At 33.2% G+C, this 20,680-nt stretch overlaps 1 protein-coding gene, 2 long non-coding RNA genes and 1 pseudogene across 4 annotated transcripts in view; all 4 read right to left on the bottom strand.

The window, feature by feature from the left end:
- LOC139528505 (mutS protein homolog 4-like) overlaps window positions 1-5,726 on the bottom strand; it is a 63,417-nt gene extending 57,691 nt beyond the window's left edge. Inside the window, exons 1-3 of one of the 2 annotated variants that reach the window (XM_071324522.1) lie at window positions 5,583-5,726; window positions 877-957; window positions 199-289 (exon numbers count right to left, since the gene is read on the bottom strand). In XM_071324522.1, coding sequence (XP_071180623.1) covers window positions 199-289; window positions 877-916 — 131 coding nt within the window. In that variant the 5' untranslated portion in view covers window positions 917-957; window positions 5,583-5,726. The remainder of the gene's footprint in view (window positions 1-198; window positions 290-876; window positions 958-5,582) is intronic. The other variant, XM_071324523.1, reaches the window with a different exon arrangement.
- A 2,969-nt stretch (window positions 5,727-8,695) lies between these two features.
- LOC139526826 (uncharacterized) lies at window positions 8,696-10,653 on the bottom strand. The gene is made up of 2 exons (XR_011665191.1): window positions 10,598-10,653; window positions 8,696-9,370 (listed from the first exon to the last, which is right to left on the bottom strand). It is a non-coding gene; the product is annotated as an uncharacterized lncRNA (long non-coding RNA).
- A 2,313-nt stretch (window positions 10,654-12,966) lies between these two features.
- LOC139528487 (probable thiopurine S-methyltransferase) lies at window positions 12,967-15,035 on the bottom strand (annotated as a pseudogene).
- A 1,713-nt stretch (window positions 15,036-16,748) lies between these two features.
- LOC139528486 (uncharacterized) lies at window positions 16,749-18,398 on the bottom strand. Its single transcript, XR_011665601.1, has 2 exons — window positions 18,347-18,398; window positions 16,749-17,481 (listed from the first exon to the last, which is right to left on the bottom strand). It is a non-coding gene; the product is annotated as an uncharacterized lncRNA (long non-coding RNA).
- Window positions 18,399-20,680: the final 2,282 nt, after the last annotated feature.

Here is a 20,680-nt window from a genome sequence, read left to right as displayed (position 1 = left end):
TAATTGTACATGTAGCTAGGTATGTACTATGTAGGGATCTTAACTTCAAAAGTGCTAATCTAAATATTTTTTGATAGGCACAAATATTCAGGAATATGTCTGTTTGTTGTTTGACCTCATGCAAATTAAATGATAAAATCTTTTTCTTTACATTACAAAAAGAGTTCATTTTGTTATCAGCTTTCTAATTGTTAGTACCTTGATACAGAGTAATTAGGTCTGACTGATGATGTATTAGTACTGGTACTGTCATTTTGGTTGTTCACTGGAGTCTCCAATAAATCTAGTTCTGAAAAAAAGTTAGTCAGATCTAAAGGAAATAACAGAAACAAATTAACAAATCCTGTCAATAGAATTAAGAGGTACAAATCTGACTACAAAAGGATAACTGTTCATTTAGTTTGTGAATTAATAGCAGATCGCACATCAACAATTATCACATTATCAATTTTTTTAATTTGTTTAACCCTATCCTATATGGTACAACACACATGCGTTAAGTAATAACGTAAAGAACAATGAGAAAAATTTATACACTTATGACTTTATAAAAGACAAAATGATTCTTGAAATGACTTTTAATTTGTTAAAGGAAGTTTGTATGGGAAAATTGATAGTCAAAAAAGTGTTATCTTTAAACAATGTTTTAATGTGCAACTTTATAAAGTTTGAGTCCTGGTACATGTAACATGGATGAGCTTTCAATTCAGCTCACAGACATTTTACATGTGATATGTGTTTTCCAGCTGATATCTTGACTTATAAATATAAAAAAGTTTTGTTTCAGTCAAAAAGTACAAAATAGGGAGTTTTAATGTACATTTTCTATTACGATACATGCAATATTTATTACAATACTTCATTTTATGTACTTACGATATTTGGGTTTCTTAGCATCCGACTGAAACATCATCATCAAATAATAGATCAAAGTTGGATACAGGAACTCATCAAAATCTAAAAATATAATAATCTTATAAGAGTAATACATTGTAAAAAAAATGTGTCCATTGGACATATATAGATGTCTCTGCTTGCAAAAATGACAGGTCAGTGAACTAATTCATACCTGTTGATGTTTGTTTTCTTTAAAACTTAACTAGAACACACCCACAAAATCGAGCTTTGTTGAAAGTATGTAAACTGTTGTAGGATGAATTTTTATAAAAGAATTTATGTCTGGAGAATTTCAGAAAAGGTATCAAACTGAGTCATAGGCATGTTCACTGGGAGACAGGGCAATTATCTTACATGTCTTAAGCCCTCTCCCTTTTTTCCAAAGCCCTTTATTTTTTTGCTTTCTGTTAAATTCCATGATTTTCACGTTTCTGTATACTATGAACATACATATAACATAAATAAAGTGTATTTGCTATTAACTATCAACATTGATCAATTCCATGTTTCCACTTCTCCACGGCGATCACTGCTATGTTATATAGAGAGTCTCTATATGTTTTAGAATAACAATCATAGAACTGTACATGTATATATGCATAATAACGCGAAAATAATTAAAGGGGGTATCTGCACGAAAGAACGCGAAATAAAATTGCCATTGATGAACAAACAATTAAAAATTTCTTGCACATTGATCTTTTTATCGATTTTAAGAAACACAGGGAATAACGAACCTTTTTCACGGCTACACATGAAATAAAAAGTGGCAAAAAGTGTTGCACGAAAATAACCTTTACCCCCTCTTTTTAAGTTTAAAAGTGTTAGTCTTAGGTATGAGTTAAAAGTCGGTCTGATGACAGAAACAATATCTGGACGCCTTTTTCTTCATTTTTCTCCCAAAATAACCCAAACTAATATAAATAATCATAAAAATGGATGACAAATGCGACTACACATGGGACCTATAGGACACAGAGGCATCTGACTATGTTGTCATTATATATGTTAGACAATGTTAGAGATTGTTTGGGTGTTTGAGCGCTTTCATATGCACCTTTCAATGACAAATACTTTTACAGTAATGTGGGAACTCCCAAACAGTGCATGTAATGCTACCCAAATTTGGACTTGCTCTGTGCTTGGTCGTTATAAGCATTCTTTATTAGTTTCTGAACAAATGGATGTGGCAATTAAAGAAAGGGTGTTTAACTGCAAATTTATCATTTTTTTTATAAAAGGGACATAACTCAAGATTGGAGAAAGTGACCTGGTGACACCAACTCAGATTGATCTTGGTCTATGTTTGGTGGAAATGAACATTCTTTATTAGTTTGGGAATATTTGGAAATGGCAAAATAAAATTTTGGTGTGGAAACTGCAAATTTTCTTATTTTCAATTTATAAAGGGACATAACTCATGCAGGGCTTAAGTGACTCTACCCAAATTCAAAGTCTCAAAATTGGTAAAAATTTGACAGACCCGAATTTCCAGATAATGTCAAACGTTCCTGAAGTTCGGGTCCATTAAATTTTACCATTTTTTAAATTTTATATTCACCGGAAGTCACGTTTCTTTGGTAATTGTGGGAAAACATCTTGAAACAAAATAAATATTTGCCCACCTCAAACATTTTGTCAAATGGAATCGTAGCTTATTTAATCTTTTCTTTTGGATATTTCTGGATATATTTTACATCAATAAGCACAAAAAAGGTAGGACTTTGTAACTACGTAAAAATTTCTAACCGGCAATGAAAGTTTCATGTCAAAATTAGGTGTCAAAGTTCCCCCCAAAATTTGCTCTCAAACTCCAGACGTAAAAAATGGCTTCAGCGTTCTGACGTCGTAGGAAGGCGTCCCAGAAAAAAATTAAAATAGCCTTGCAAGACATCATAATTATATGAAGGAAGGCGTCCCAGAAAAAAATCAAAGCGCTGTAAGAACTGTAGGCAGTTAACCAAAAACCAAGGCAAACATAATTATTTTCAATAGCAACGTATATATATCAAGTATATTTTTTTCGTGGTCATGAGTCTTGAGTCAGCAGTGGTACAAATTCGCAATGATTGCAGTTCTTCTAGTTGATCGTAATTGTTCATATTAGTTGACTGTTAGTAGTTCAAGTTGACTTTAGTCTGAGCTTGTAAAAGTATGAATGAACTTGCTTCCCTGCATAGAAAGAAAACTGAGTTTGTGTTCTACAGTACAAAAGTTATGAGACACAAAGCAGACAAATGTTTACTACTACAGGGATCAATGGTGAGGTCTGACTGACCTGTCCATAGTAAATGTAAATGACTCCCACCTTCACCCCAAGTCCATGATGTCTAAATTTGGAATAAAATGACAGGTGTTAGGTCTAGCAAACTGATATGCATATGTGACGCCTATGAGATTGACCTTGTATGTCATTCAATCTTTTTGATTGACAAATGACAAACAGGAATGAATATGGTTTAGGAGTTGGTATCTCAATCTTTTACAAGTTCTCAAAACACACACAAGAGGGTGTGGGTGACCCTAGGGACTACCCCTATTTTTCATTTGATTTTTTATATTGTCCCATACATGAATACATATGGTTTAGGGGTGGGGATCTCGACCGTTATCCCGAGTACTATGTGAAATATCCGAGTGAAGCAAAAATGAAAGGACTACTGTCATTGACTAAAATTAACGTACTTAAAAACGTATCTTTATTCATTTCAAAGTTAACTAAAATATTATGATATTAAAATATTATAATATAAAGTAAAGTAATTTTCTATATACATGTATTTCATTTCTAAGTTGTTTCATTTATTTCTTTAATTGTATGTGATTGTATTTTGTAATTTACCTCTTGTTTCACATGTCAATGTGACTGAGTGTTTTTAAAATAAAGCATATTGTATATTGTATTGTATCAAGTTTTCAAACAGGAGGGGGTGGGGGACCCCAGTGACTTCCCCTATATTTCATTTGATTTGTTATATTGTCCAATACATGAATATTTATGGTTGAGGGGTGGGGACCTCATCTGTTTCCAAGTTATCAAACAGGATTGGGTAGGGTGACCCTTAGGACTCTCCCTATATTTCATTTGATTCAAGTTCTATTGTCCCATACACATGATACATGAAAATATATGGTTTAATTTAAAGGTGGGGATCTCGACTGTTTCCAAGTTCTCAAACAACAGGAGGGGTGGGGTGACTGCAGGGACTCCCCCTATAATTTATTTGATTTGTTATTTAGTCCCTTACAATGAGTATATATGGTTAAGGAATGAGGATCTCGACTGTTTACAAGTTCTCAAACAGGAGGGTGCAGTGACTTTAGGGACTCCCCCTATAATTCATTTGATTTGTTATATTGTCCAATACATGAATATATATGGTTTATGGGTGGGGATCTCAACCGTTTTCAAATTCTCAAACAGGAAGGGGTAGAATGGCCCCACGAACTCCACCTATATTTCATATGATTTCTATATATAGTCCCATACATGAATATATATGGTTTAGGGGTGGAGATCTCGACCGTTTCCAAGTTCTCAAGCAGGAGGGGTGGGATGACCCACAGGGACTCCCCCTATATTTTATTTGATTTTTTATATTGTCCCATACATGAATATATATGGTTAAGGGATGGGGATCTCGACTGTTTCCAAGTTCTAAAGCAGGAGGTGGTGGGTGACCCTAGGGACTTCACCTAGATATTTCATTTGATTAGTTATATAGTCCCATACATGAATGTATATGAGAGGTGGGGATCTCATTCGTTTCTAAGTTATCAAACAGGAGGGGGTAGAGTACCCCAAAGGACTCCACATAAATATCATATGATTTGCTTACATTCAGGTATCATATAATCTAGTTGCACTCTATGTGTAAAATAAGAAACTTCCAGCTTGTTTTACTGACCCATCAAAATTGAGAAAAAAAAATACCCATTGAAATTGCAGTAATATGTTTACACTTTAAAAGCATCTAACTTGCTTTACCAACATTTATTACTGATAAAGAAAATGTATACTGTCACCAGGACCATATTTATTGTTAGATATACTGTTCCCAGCTGTCACAAAGACTCACATTGTATTGGATTTTGACATTTAAATTTGTCAAAAAGTAATTTTGAGTTTCAGTACAAAATATTTACTGTTTTTTCATTCTTTTACATATATCTTTTGGTTTTCAATTCTAGTGTTTATATAATAAAATATATAAAATTCGTGTTTTCATAATCATAGCTAAAAAATGTAATTATAAGTATTGAATGCTTCTTTTTGTAACTTTATAGGGTTGTAAAAGCGTTGACCGCGCGTACATTTTTAGAATGTACTTCGGTCAACGCTTTTACACCCCAATAAATTTACAAAAAGAGGCATTCAATTCTTAAATAAAACATATCAAATTCATTAACTTTATAAGCTGACACATTATATTTGACTTTTTATCAAGATTTTACTTCATTTAATAGTAGAAACAACCATGAAAATTTCAATTGACCAGTATTTGCCAGTATTGACCACTTGGGGAGTATTGTCCGGGGCGGTAAATACCGGTAAATACCACTGGTAAATACCGGGGGTGGTATTTACCGCCCAACCTTCTGACGAATACTTTTTAGCAATGTTGTATAGACACGAGTCAAAGTAAAGTTCTGTCCCCAATGCGAAATTATTTTTTTATACAAACACAAATATTCCTCCTCAATATTGTTTCTAAAAGATACTTTGTGTCACTGTGTTTTTAACTGGTCACATTAAGAAGAAAAACCTAAATCCCGGCAATTTTTGTCGAAGATACTACGGAGACTTTAAAGTAGGGGAAAGGAACGAACAGCAAAGTGTTTGACAAATGTCCGTTATAAACTGATTATTCTATCATGACTGACATGACTGCAGCTACTAATGATTAATTTAGTATTACTATAAAGTCTTCAGGGCCTTCTTTCTATTTAATTAAACATTGAAAAATAATATTAAAAACGTTCTAAGTATAAGAAATGCCTTCAAGAAAACATGCAATGAAGCAGTTGTCCTAGTAGGCCTCAGTGCACCATCTGGTTTCAGTTAATTACTGTATAGTATATAACCCAGACCATGACGACTTCAAACTACCAGAGAATATAAATGCATATGTCTCTAAAACTACGAATGAGGGGTAACCGGGGGAACTGGCTTTGTAATGTAAGGGTAAAAAAGTGGGATCTGGGAGAAAGCCGGACAGGAGAAACAGTGGGAAATGGGGAAAATTTACAAAACAATCGAGGTATTTGGGAAATGTTCAATCCTTTAAGCGTTATCATACATTTTTCTTCTTTTTGAAATCGATTTTCCGGTTAGGACCAAGCCTGTTCAATTGTGATACTTCAATAGGACCCGGCAGATTGTGATACTTCTATAAAACATAATCGGTATAATAAAAGTGTCATAATTAATCTTGGTCCTATTAGGGTTCCCCACAAAATGAAAATCAAGGGTGGGGGAGAAAGTTCATCAAATCATCTTCTTGCTGACTTGTTCCTTTATTCTTATGAGACTGACTTTACACAGGAACTTCTTAAGAAGAAAGAAAAGAAGTTAGCTGTATATCCTTTAACTTTACTTTCCGCTATAAGTAGATGATGTTAGATCTCACTGAATAGTTCTAAATTTGGTGACTATGTTGAACGCATCTATCCCATCGAACTGGGATAAAAAAAAAAAAAAAAAAAAAAAAATCACAAAAATAACGAAATTCAAAACGGAAAGTCCTTTATCAAATGACAAAACCAAAAGCTCAAACACATACAACGAAACAACAGATACATATAAGTCTGCCTCATAACTTGAAATACATCTAGAAAATGACAATGTGGTCGGTTGAAAACAAAACGTTCCGACTAAAAAGATGATTTCAGCTTCCAAATTGTGAACTTTCCATTTCTATGTTGCAACAGTCCAGCAGCGCCTGCATACGGAATATATATATATCCAAATTGATACGATATTTCCTATCATGATTTCATGAGGACTGCACCTCACACGGAAGCTATTAAACCAAGAGTTTCAAATTGTGAAGTTGAAATCTTCCTTTCGTAAATTTTAAGGACGCCATCACGAGTTGGTTAAACGAATTATGAATTATTCGTTTCACAGATGATAACAGATATGTTCCTTATGTCGTAACTACAATCCCTTTCCGTTTTCACAAATGTAACCTACCGAATTTATCAATTAGACTTATTCTCGGGTTTGTACTAACATGAGCAACACGACGGGTGCCACATATGGAGCAGGATATGCTTACCCTTCCAAAGCACATGAGATCACCCCAGTTGCTTGTGGGTTTCGTGTTGCTTAGTCTTCATTTTTCTATGTTTTGTTTTGTGTACTACTGTTTATCTGTTTGTCTTTTTTTTTTAGCCATAGCGTTGTCAGTTTATTTTCAATTTATGAGTTTGGATGTCCCTCTGGTATCTTTCGCCCTTATTTTATTATGTATAATATTTGATTTTTTTATATTATTTATCTTTGTTATTACCCAGATCTGCTTCAGGTGCGTAATGTTGACACTTTGTTCATTGTAGCTTGTTGATTCCATGTTTTGGTAAAACTGTACATATACATATATGCGAAAGCGAAAGCTCTTTTTTTGAGAGCCCAGGTGGTCGTGTGGTCTAGCGGGACGGCTGCAGTGCAGGCGATTTGGTGTCACGATATCACAGTAGCATGGGTTCGAATCCCGGTGAGGGAAGAACCAAAAATTTGCGAAAAGCAAATTTACAGATCTAACATTGTTGGGTTGATGTTTAGACGAGTTGTATATACATTATGTACACAGCCATGTATCACCATCATTGATGGCGATCCGATGGATACATCTGTTGTGGAGTTGTCACTGACTCAAACGTACTTATAAATATAATTATTTTCTGTGACTGTATATTACATTAATTTGTAGGATCCTTTACTATAGATAATTTAGCTGATCTGTAACAATAATATCTTCATGCCTTATATATCATGTACTGTAGTACGCCGCTAGATTAAAACTGACGTGGAAAGGTAACACACGGCCAGCGAAAGCTCTTTTTTTGAGAGCCCAGGTGGTCTAGCGGGACGGCTGCAGTGCAGGCGATTTGGTGTCACGATATCACAGTAGCATGGGTTCGAATCCCGGCGAGGGAAGAACCAAAAATTTGCGAAAGCAAATTTACAGATCTAACATTGTTGGGTTGATGTTTAGACGAGTTGTATATATATATATATATATATATATAAAAGAAGATGTGGCATGACTGCCAATGAGACAACTGTCCACAAGAGACCAAAATGACACAGAAATTTACAACTATAGGTCACCGTACGGCCTTCAACAATGAGCAAAGCCCATACCGCATAGTCAGCTATTAAAGGCCCCGAAATGTCAATGTAAAACAATTCAAACGAGAAAACTTACGGCCTTATTTATATAAAAAAATGAACGAAAATATGTAACACATAAACCAACGTCAACCACTGAATTACAGGCTCCTGACTTGGGACAGGTACATATAACATAATGTGGCGGGGTTAAACATGTTAGCGGGATCCCAACTCTCCCTAACCTGGGACAGTGGTATAAAAGTACAACATAAGAACGAACTATAAAAATCAGTTGAAAAAGGCTTAACCCATCAGATATACAAAAATACAAGTGGACGTGACCGGGTACTTGTACATCCCAACAACAAAAAGATACTAGGAACAGATCTGAGAGTACTCCCATTTATCTGACAGCTAGTTCATAGCCACTAACAACTAATAAAAAAGATCATCCATCTATGACTAAATAAAGTATTTTCATATTTTAGAAATAGTGTAAAGATGTAACCCTGTGAAGCCAAAAGATTCTAGTTTTTCATCAGGTTTCATGAAATCACTTTCCACCACTCTGAATCCACCATTGAACCAATTCCTGAGTTTTTCACAAGTAACCGATAATTCGTCTGCAACTGTGAGATTTATGCATTTATTTCCCATCAGCGATTTGATAATATTAACATATTTTTCCTGGTCATCCAAGTTGACGGCATTAAGAGCACCACTATCCCAAACAGCCTCAAAATCACTTTGAATAGCCGAGTTAAACAGATAAAAATCACAGCAATATAGCCGTATTCGACCATCATCACTTTTATATAATTTCCCTTTGACCTCCGGAACTTCTACAATACTATAATCGATTTTGTTCTCTGTAAAAAAATCTTTAATTGCTTCCTCACCACATTCGACGCCGACAACTTCATGTCCTTTATCCCAAAGCCATTTCATTTCTACAACTTTTCCACAAAATGGGACAAACGTTTTCACTTTTTCACGACTATTTAACATTTTGTCAACATGTTTGGTAAACATCGGGCTAAGTTCAGGATTAACAAAATCTGTTTTGCCATCTTTCCACAATTGCCTCCACTCGTCCACAGTAACATCACCAGTATAATCTTCTTCCATTACAATCTACGATGACAGGTATCATTAGTAAAAGAATAAGAATTAGAAAATAAAACATAAAACAAATCTGCGTTCATGGCCATAAATAACGATATTTGCATCATTTTTTTCGTAAAGCAATAGTTCACTAGGTCCGCAACTACTAGTAGCACAATGTAAATTTAGCGAGTTCTAGAAACACTCATTTCAGACTGATTGTTTTATAAAAACTAGAGATGTTGTATGATTGACAATGATACCACTATCCACCAGCGACCTTAGGACGAGGATGCAATCATTTACAGGTCATACAGCTTCCAAAAATTAGCAAAATTCTAACGTTATAACAATTCAAAAGAATAAAACCAACCACTCGATCTATATCTTGCTAAAACAACAAACGAAAAACTATTAATACGGACAGCAATCAACTCCAACCACTGAAAAAACAAGATCAGGACTTGGAACAACGCTAATACCCCAAACCTTGGACAGTATTGTAGTCATTTCGAACATTCAGATCCTCGAAATATCTTGAAATTGCAAACGCTCAAATAATTTTCTAGACTATAAGGTTCTAGCCTTAAATGGAGAAAACGCTGCTTGCATTTCTGTTATAAAAAATCAAAAGGAGGACCTTCTCAATTGTCGATAAAATCAAATGGTCGTCATAGGTTTTCCAATATACCATGTACCAAATAAAAAAAAATTGAAAGTAGTCAACAACCTTCTGATCTGCTACTTGATTAACAGGAAGATTTTGTAGGACAAATATATTTGAGAAAATGTATTGACATAAGTTTTGAGAGAACAAAAATGACAGTCCATTGAATTGTGTCTATGACTTGACTTTTGGTCAATAAATATATAAACTTAATTACTTGCATATGTACAGACAGATTTAATGTGTCACTGAATACACATTTAGTGTTTTAAGTTTTCTTCAAAATAACCCCGCGTATTTTTGCTTAAAAATTAAAAAAAAAAATCATAGTTTACTCTTTCATTACAAAACACTTCATTTGAGAAAACATACATATTCGTATACCTTATCTATACTTTATATTTATTTGATCACATGATGTTAAAATAATCATGATAGTAGATTGTAAATAAAGAAAAGAATTGCAAAATATTGAATATAGTAAATCCCACAAAGAAAAATGTTTTGATTGAAATCTTAATTTTGCGTTTATCAAGACACTGCAATGATATAGATCTGTCACAAATAAAATACATTCAAGAAAAACGTACCTTTATCTCAGCTTACTCGCCAGTTAAAGTTTTGATATACATCATTACACTTACCTAGACTCAACCATCCATCTACATCTCAAGGCAAACAAAGGGTTTTCTGACATTAATCACTTGCGTTAATATCTAAAAATACATATTGGGAAATCTTCGGATTATTTGCGTTCTATATTGTGAGGCAACCACAGGTTTTTTTCGTGGAAAATTTGAGTGATTGGCACTCGATGTCCAGTGGCAAATATACCTTGCATATTCAGGTCAATACTCATGTTAGAAATTTTCACTGTTATGTGTTTGATACGAAATCGGCAAAACACACTTACATCATATAACCATTGAGATTCATTTCAATAACACAGTCTATACTCTTGATGAGTAAAAAGGTAAAAAAAAAAAATGAACTCCACACAGAAAGTACATTATTAAACTGTAAAATCAAAAGCTCGAACTTATCTAACAAATAGAAAACAACTGTCATATTTCTTACTTGGTACAGGCATTTTCTTATGTAGAAAATGGTGGATTAAACATGGTTTTAAATATGACTAATTCTCTAATTTTTATGACAATCGTATAGAATTCCATTATATTGATGGATATAACAGGTAAAAGACACCAATGAATGAATCGAAATGTCAAGGAAAAAAACGGAATATTCTAGGAGTAACTACACAAAAAATTAAAAACACCAATACAAAAAGAACATTAAAACGAAATTCCAAAAACATAAAACAAAGGTAAAAAAAGACCAACACAAACTGAACTCCTTAAAGACAAAAAAATCAATAACAAAATGAATACTCCCAAAACAATATGATATTTCAAATGCATTCGCGTGTAATTTTTTGTTTTATAATAATAGCGGATCTGCAGCTAATCTCTTACATGCTTGTTTCTATTCTATTCACAAGGGATGCATTGTACCTGTTTTATTTCATCAGACATAGTCTTTCCGTGTTAAAAAATTTTACTCGTTTCGAAACAACATGCACCAAATCCATCAGAGGAATCAACCCCTCCCCCGGTTATCAAATGGTCATTCCCTAAGTATGATTATGTTGTCATTCCGTTACCCAATCTGTATATATTGATGACTCCAATAGTTTGTTCATTGTCCACATATAGCAAAATAACAATATTTTATTGGCTACTAGATGTTGCATTTTGCATTTGCTTTACCTAGTACTCTGATTATATATATGCTTGTGCAACTGTCTGTGCCAACTAGCGCGGCATATCAGATACTTTGATAGCTTCATCACTTATCCACCAATCTAAATTCATGTCTACATAGACAATCTTCTGCCTAAATGTCTTTTAGTCTGTCTTCTGTCCAGCAGTCTGTTAATATGTCCACCAATGTATCTACGTGTCCACAAGACATTTGACATGTTCACCTGTGTATAAGTATATTGAGATGTGGTATGATTTCCATTGAGACAACTATTTTCCAAATATCAGATGAAATAAATGTACGCAATTAATGGCAACCGTACGGACTTCAACAATGAGAAAATCCAATACGGTGTGGTTGGCTATCAAAGCCCCCGACATAAAAAATGTGAAACAATTCAAATGAGAAAACTTTGAACCTTATTTATAACAAAATAATTTACGAAAAACAAAATATGAACAAACGGCAACTACGTACTGAACTACATGCTTCTGACTTAGGACAGGATGTAGAAAGGGGGTAGATATCAACATTCTGAACAATTCTGGCCGTGTCTGGTTTTCTCTATTTATAGCGGTTTTCAAGATGATAGACACAATTTGCATTTAACTCTGTATTAATATTAGCCACGTCGGCCGTTATGGTTGTAACGCGGGGTCATCAGACATATTTGTAAACTAGATACTCCAATGTTGGTTGTTGCCAAGTTCGGTTATTTAAACTAGGCCTAATATATTTTGAAAAAACTATTTTTGTGAAAATAACGGACGACAACGACGCACGACGGACGACTATTGGTGAAAAAAGCTAGTATACGACTTTGGACCAGGTTTTATTGCTATTTTGGAGTGCGTGTTAAATTCAGAAAATAAACGGAACATGTTTTCTTATTAAACAGTTAAGTAAACATGTCTCATTTGGGATTTTTTTTATCTTCATAGAAATAACAAAAAAGCCAAATAATACATGCAACAGGTCTGCATATTGATGACGTATTCTAATAATTTCAAGTTATGATAATCATGATTTTTTTATGAAAATTTGTGTTGTTGGTGATTTAGTCTTATTAACACCTGTCCCATTTCTCCATGTATCATTATTTTGTGCCATGAACATGCAAAGGCAATACTGAAATATTTTTTTTCTTCAGAATTATAAACAATTGCAAATAATGACACCATAACAGTATTCGAAATCAGATATAATATCATTTATTATGGTTTTCAGAAGAAAGAAACACATAAAGATGTGTATTGATATACATACTACATTGTTTATGATATACAAATTGTCATATCTTGAATATTGTGTATAGTTGATGCCCTTTGATGCCAAACGATTTTAGGTGTTTGTCAGCTTTCGCATAATCACTTGATTCGACTCTGAACCCGTCTGTGAACCAAGTCTTGATTTTGTCATAATTCACAGATAACTCGTCGAGAACAATGAGATTCACACACTTTTCCCCCATAAGAGATTTGATGACAGCTACATACTTTTCCTGTTCGGCCAAATCGGAGGCAATAAGAGAACCACTATGATCCCAAACTGCTCCAAATCCACTTTCAATGGCTGAGCTGAACTGATAAAAATCGCAGCAATACAACCGTATTCTTCCATCATAACTTTTATATAATTTCCCCTTAACTGCTGGAATTTTTACTTTACTGTATCCGATCTTGTTATCTTCGAAACATTCTTTTATTGCCTTTTCACCACAGTTGACTCCTACAACTTCATGCCCTTTATCCAAAGCCATTTTATTTCAACAGCTTTTCCACAGTGAGGGATAAATATTTTTATTTTTTCACGGTTGTTTAACATTTTATCAACGTGTTTGGTAAACATGGTGCAGAGTTTTGGAGTGTGGATTGTTTTGTCTTCCTTCCACAATTTCGTCGATTTGTCCGTTTTAATCTAAAAAGAAATAAAACAATATTACATATTACAGGGTTTTTCTCGTACAGCGTTATAATAAACTGTACTTCTTGTTGCGTAAGATGTCAATGATTAAATGAAAGTGTCTGATTAACCACTGTTATATTTTGAAACCAATTTTAAAATTATACTATCCATGTCAACATATTTTCGCTTAACAATTTGTCCTACATTTTTTGAGCTAATATTTTGAATATTGCAAAGGGTACCATATATCCTGTATAAATAAAGCGTACATTTTGGGTATTACCAGGTGCACAAAGTTGGTAAATTATTTTTGTTGAAAGTACTGTCAGTGATATTTGAAAGTAATGGAGTAAAAGGGAGAATGGAACTAGATGAATTCAATGTAGGAACAGAACACATTGTTGTAACCGTTGTAACACTTGCATCTGATGTGACTGATTACACTTATCCATGAGTTTAAAAATCTATAATATTAGTGTTATTAGTTGTATCACTTACTGCAACGTCTGAATGTTGGTTCTTAGCCTTCTTAGCCGCTGCTGAGGCAATTCCACTATTAGTCCTGTCCGTTTGTGTTCTCTTTCTTTGTGATCTTCTATACATTTTATGATCTAAAACATAATTATAACATGTTAATTACATTGCATTTTTATTACCAAATATCCATATTCATTTGTATCTGTGACATTCTATTTGTATCTATGGTTTTCTTTTTAGGAAAGATTCCATTAAACTATCAAAATATCAACCACCAAGTTCATGCCTTACAGATTAGAATAAATGTTATTTCAAATGGAGATCTTCCAAAATTGTTAATTAGACCACTTTTGACCAAAGACGAGAAATCAAAGATGTGAACAACTATAAGTCCCCGTGAACGTAGGACCCAACCCAATAAGAAAAAGTCGTACCGCATAGTAATCTATAAAGGCTCTGGCATGACAAATGTGAAACAACTGAACGAGAAGACGAACGTCCATATTTATTTTAAAAACAATTAAGTAAAACAAACAATAGTTTCGGCATACATGACGCAGGTTACTGGATTAACATGTTTAGAAGAAGAAAAAAACCTCATTCAATTGTGACGGAGATAAATATATGTATCAGTCTTCAACCCTCCACTTTCCGTGTATTCGTAAATAGTACACAAAAAGAAACTGTTAAATTCTAAATATAACAAACCAGCAACAAAAAATATATTTCGTTTTAGGAATTAAGTTCTTTAATTGAAAATTGAGAAACTTATCACAAATTGAAGAAAAGTTACAACAAACGAGTTTAACAATACCGTTTGTTCTGTTAAACCACCAGTTTATTTATGAGTTTATATCTCCGAAGTCAACTAATATATATTTTACAGTTAGACATCGTTCTATAATTTGAGGCAACCAAAGGGATTACGGAAATGATATTGTTATAATCAATAAATTTTCTAATAATACATATTGAAACATTCTGGTATAATAGGCGTTTCAATTTGAAGGCTACCAAATGAAATTACCTGATTTATAAGTGCTTAACGTCCACCAACACATATGGCTTCAAAATAATCACTACTAGTGGGATAATATCTAAAATGATTTTGACTTACATTCTCGCTTACATTATCTAATATGTATATGAAATTCCTTAGGCAAAATCTACTTTGGTATACATTTTTTGACTTTTTTCTAATGAATACAACAGTAAAGCATTATGGATGAAACACGTGAAAGAATAGGAAATCAAAATGTCAATAAACACCACCACAAAACGTAAACAATAACAATAGTAATGAAAATCAAAACAACATAAAAAATACATACATGGTATATACTGTTAGCATATATATTAACAGATCTGCAATACTGTGCCTGTAGAGTTCTCACTAAAAATGATAGACAGCGTGTAATCTGCAAATAGTAAAAAGGCAAAAATACCCAAATATAAGAAAATTCCAAACGGAAAGTCATATTTCGAATGGCACAGTCAAAACTAAAAGATACCAAGTATTAATGGCAAACAACTGCCATATTGCTGACGTAGCACAGGCATTTCTTTATGTAAAAAGATGGTGGATTGAACCTGGTTCTATAGTTAGCTAAACCTCTCACTTGTATGACAATCAAATAGAAATTCCTTATATTGACAACAACATATGACCAAAACAAACAGATATAGCTTTTATAGCTGACTATGCGGTATGGGCTTTGCTCATTGTTGAAGGCCGTACGGTGACCTATAGTTGTTAATGTATTTGTCATTTTGGTCTTTTGTGGATAGTTGTCTCATTGGCAATCATACCACATCTTCTTTTTTAGATATAATAGATGCAATTGTCAAAAATTTGGATACAGCATTCAAAATTCTTATTGCAATACAATACTTATTTTAATGTGCATTATCAGTATTCCCCTTTTTCGAAGTGCAAAATAAATGCGAAAGATATCAAAGAGACATTTAAACTCGTAAGTGGAAACTAAAATGACAACGACAAGGCTTAAAAAGAAAATATTTAAGAGACAAACAACGTTGTACAAATCAAAACATAAAAAACCTGCTGAGCAATATGAAAACCACCAAAAACTGGAGTGATCTCATGTGCTCCGGAGGGGGTAGTAGATCCTGCTCCTCATGGGACATTTTTCGTTGAACTCTATAGTCGCCGTCAGCTGAAATTCGTAGCGGTTATCGGTAAAAATAATCTTAACTATCAATCGCGTTCACTCGAGATATAGTTTTTCACATTCCATTCATAAATCGCAAAAAGAAAAACCACTACTGACCTACCTTTTAAGTGATCGCACTGTAATAACGAATTTCAGCTGACGGCGACTATAATGTTTGATCGGGTTGCTGTTGCTTAATCCTAAGTTTTTAGTACACTGTTTGTTTTTCTTCTCTTTCGTGTTGTTCGTTCTGTCTTTTCTTTGTCAACGTATTTTTGAATTAACCATTTCATGTTCTCTCCCCCCCCAAAAAAAAAGTTTTAACTTTCATTGTACTGTTATAACAAAACAACATGCGAAATTAAAAGTATTCATTGAATTTCTTTATTGTGTTTTTCATGAAATAGAATAAAACATGATATGCTTTGATTTAATATTTATTTGATTTGTATTTGATTTGATGTACATATTGACAAAATACAAATTTATAGTCTAGATATAGTGTACAGTTGTTGCCCCTTAATGCCAAAAGATTTTAGTTTTTCGTCCGCTTCCACATAATCATTTGCTTCCACACTAAACCCGTCTTTGAACCAAGTCTTCATTTTGTCAAAATTAACGGGAATTTCCCATTCCGTAGCGTCGTCAATAACAGTGAGATTCACGCATTTATTTCCCATGAGCGATTTGATGATAGCAACATACTTTTCCTGGTCAGTGGCGTTGATGGCATTTAGAGCACCGCTATCCCAAACTGCACCAAATTCACTTTCAATAGCTGAGTTAAACAGATAAAAATCACAGCAATATAGCCGAATTCTTCCATCATCACTTTTATATAATTTTCCTTTAACCGCCGAAACTTCTACAATACTGTAACCTATTTTGTTTTCTTCAAAGAATTCTTTCAATGCTTCCTCACCACATTCGATTCCGACAACTTCGTGTCCTTTATCCCAAAGCCATTTCATTTCTACAGCTTTTCCACAGAGGGGAACGAACGTTTTAACTTTTTCACGATTGTTTAACAGTTTGTCAACGTGTTTAGTAAACATCGGGCAAATGTCGGAAATGTGAAAATCTGTTTTGCCATCTTTCCACAATTTTGCCCACTCGTCTACTGTCACAGTGCAATCTCCCTCTTCCATTATTAACTATAAAAAAATAATTAAAAAATTTTAATAAAAAGGAAACAAGTTAAGGACAAAAATGATAAAAAAAAAATACTGCATTAAAAAATAAGGATATTGCAGGGATTTTTTTAAATATTTCGTGGTACCTCCTCCTTCCCATCTTCAAGTTACAGCGCAATAATATTTTCTCATATTTCGTCATTTAACACTTTTATGTTTTATGTAAAATGTAAAAAGTAAACGCTTCCAGATCAACTATTCAGATCACCGAGTTGTCAAAAAAAAATAACAGATTTTTATAACAAATTAAATGGAGTAGAACAAGTGGACACTCCCCAACTGTCTTTATATAAAGATATAACCAAATTTTGGACTGTTTTTATTTATTGCTTTCAAGTGTTCCCGCATTTCTAACTTAGAAATGATATATTTAGGTCATTACCCTTTACATGTGTAAAACTATACTTCAATTCGATGCTAAATAGACCGCACTATTTCTTCTATATAATTAGAACATAATTTTATTAACATAGCTGACATTGAAATTTCAGAATACAATTACATTTCTGCAAACGTTTGAGTTCATAAAAACCCGCGAAGGATTATATTTAGTTCCAGATAATCAATAATTATTAAACATTTTGTTAAAATATTTTAATATAAGGCGTCACCCTTTTTTTTTTATTTATTGTTTTTGGCATAAATCAGCTCTTGCATTTTTTCACAATGAATTTGTCATCCCCAGGTATACAGTAGTTAATTTTGTAGACTGTACAGTAAACTCAAGTTGTTTACAAAAGCTGTCTCATTAGCAATCCTACAATATCTCCTTATCTCCTTATTTTTAGACTCAACATAAATTTGCTTAAATAAAAAAAAATCCTACCTTTTAATAATTTGTTAACCCACCAATTTTACGCTTTTATATACCTGGATTCGACACCACTTGTCGATCTATATAAAGAGGCAACCAACGGGTGTTTTGTAATATTATTACGATAAACATTTTCTAAAAATAGATATTGTGATTCCTTGGTATATTAAACGTTCTAATTCTTGAGGCAACCAAAGGTTTATCGTGTTTGCTTATTTCATTGATTGTTGATCAACGGCTACTGGCAAACACAATAAAGTCAATCTTGTGAAAGATATTGTCTTTAAATAATATTCAAATTACTGTTTAATTTATGTATACATTCGACAAAATAAACATTTATTATATAAAATCCTTGAATAGAAATAGTTAAATAAAGGCAACAGTAGTATAACGCTGTTCAAACTCATAAATCCATTGACAAAAAACAAAATCGGGGTAACAAACTAAAACTGAGGGAAACGCATAAATATAAGAGGAGAACAACGACACAACACTACAATGTAACTAACACACACAGAAACGGACCAAGCATCAGACAAAATCCCACGAGAATAACAAATATAACATCAAAACCAAATACATGAATTTGGGATAGACAAGTACCGTGACACGTCTTATCGCAATGTGAAATTACACTTAAAAATAAGAGAAAACAAACGACGCAACGTTAAATTGTAACACACACAGAAACGAACTATAATATAACAATGGCCATATTCCTGACTTGGTACAGGACATTTTTAAAGGAAAAAATGGTGGGTTGAACCTGGGTTTGTGGCATGCCAAACCTCGCACTTTAATGGCAATGTTAAATATAACATAGAAATGACAACATAATATTACAGGACTACAATACAAATAAATAGGAAAACGTATTAGACAAAGAAACACATGATTAATGAATAACAAAAAAGCATCAGGTTTAAAATTTAATACGCCAAGAACGCGCCTCGTCCACACAAGACTCATCAGTGACGCCCAGATATAAAAGATCGAAAGCGAAAAAAAGTACAAAGTTGTACAGCACTGAAGATCAAAAGTTGAAAAAGGTTGTGTCAAATACGGCTAAGTTTTTATGCTTGGGATAAGAACATCCTTATTATTTAGAACAATTAATGCTATTGCAAACAGTAAATTTTATCAAATGAATATAACAGATATACATAATGAAACTGAAGTATTAACTCATTACATAAAACAAATTTATACGAATACATAACGAATGACCAACACAGAATAGACACACCCGACTCAGTCCAGACCTCAACGCAGTAAATTATGAAAATGACGTCACATACGATGGTGAAAAGGCATTAAAAATTACGTCACATTTGAATATATGAAATTTCTGAAACAGCAGAAAAATTACGTCACATATGAAAAACTATATCTCAAAAGTAAGATAGAATAAGAATTGATTAAAGATTAAAATAGAACTAAATACTGATATTGCATTTAAACACAATGCATATTGCAATACTTATTAATAGCAATTAACTATAATATATATATGTGCAGTTTGTTATGAATCCAACTTCAAACGTAAATTATCGTACAGATTATGTTGACCAAAATTAAATTTAATCAATGACGGCGGTGATTAATTTTTGTTTCCATAACACATACATAAAATAGAACAGACGTCAACACATTTGACAAAATCCGATGAGAATTACAAATATAACATTAAACATTTAAACTAAATACATGAATTTGGGATAAACAAGTACCGTAACACGTCTTATAGTAATGCGAATTCACACTCAGCAAAACAGTCACAATCGGGAATAAGTCACGTTTGGTAATTAAAAGATTAGACGACATAATGACAAACCACAATCTACCATGTGGTAAAAATGTCCTCAGCTAGTTTGGTTAAACACACATCGTATGGATCAACCAATTCGTGATGGTGTCCATAAAATGTACGGAGTGTCAATTTTAATCTGTCCTCCTCATAACTTTGTTGGAGAAGTTTCTGCGTAAGTAGCACACTTCTGTATATGAAGTCCATATAGTGTGAACAAGCACGTGAATAACGTATCAATTGTGATATGTAAACACCATACGAAGGGGCAGATGGTATGTTACTGCTGAGAAATGGGAAATTGGTAATTGGGAAGTTGAAATCGTCCCGTTTGTCATAGATTTTCGTGTGAAGTCGTCCATCTACGTCAATATTGAGGAAAAGATCAAGGTATGAAGCAGTCCTTCTAGTATCAGTAGTATCCTTAATTTCAAGTTCACAGGGATATATGAGATGTAAGTATTGGCTGAAGTATGGGTTATTCAATGATAGAACACCATCAATATATCGGAAAGTAAAATTAAAGAATTTCGCAA

The sequence above is a fragment of the Mytilus edulis genome, chromosome 6 (genome assembly GCF_963676685.1).
Source record: "Mytilus edulis chromosome 6, xbMytEdul2.2, whole genome shotgun sequence".
Lineage (NCBI taxonomy): Eukaryota > Metazoa > Mollusca > Bivalvia > Mytilida > Mytilidae > Mytilus > Mytilus edulis.
The sequence above is the reverse complement of the archived record's forward strand: the minus strand, read 5'-3'. Positions and strand labels throughout refer to the sequence as shown.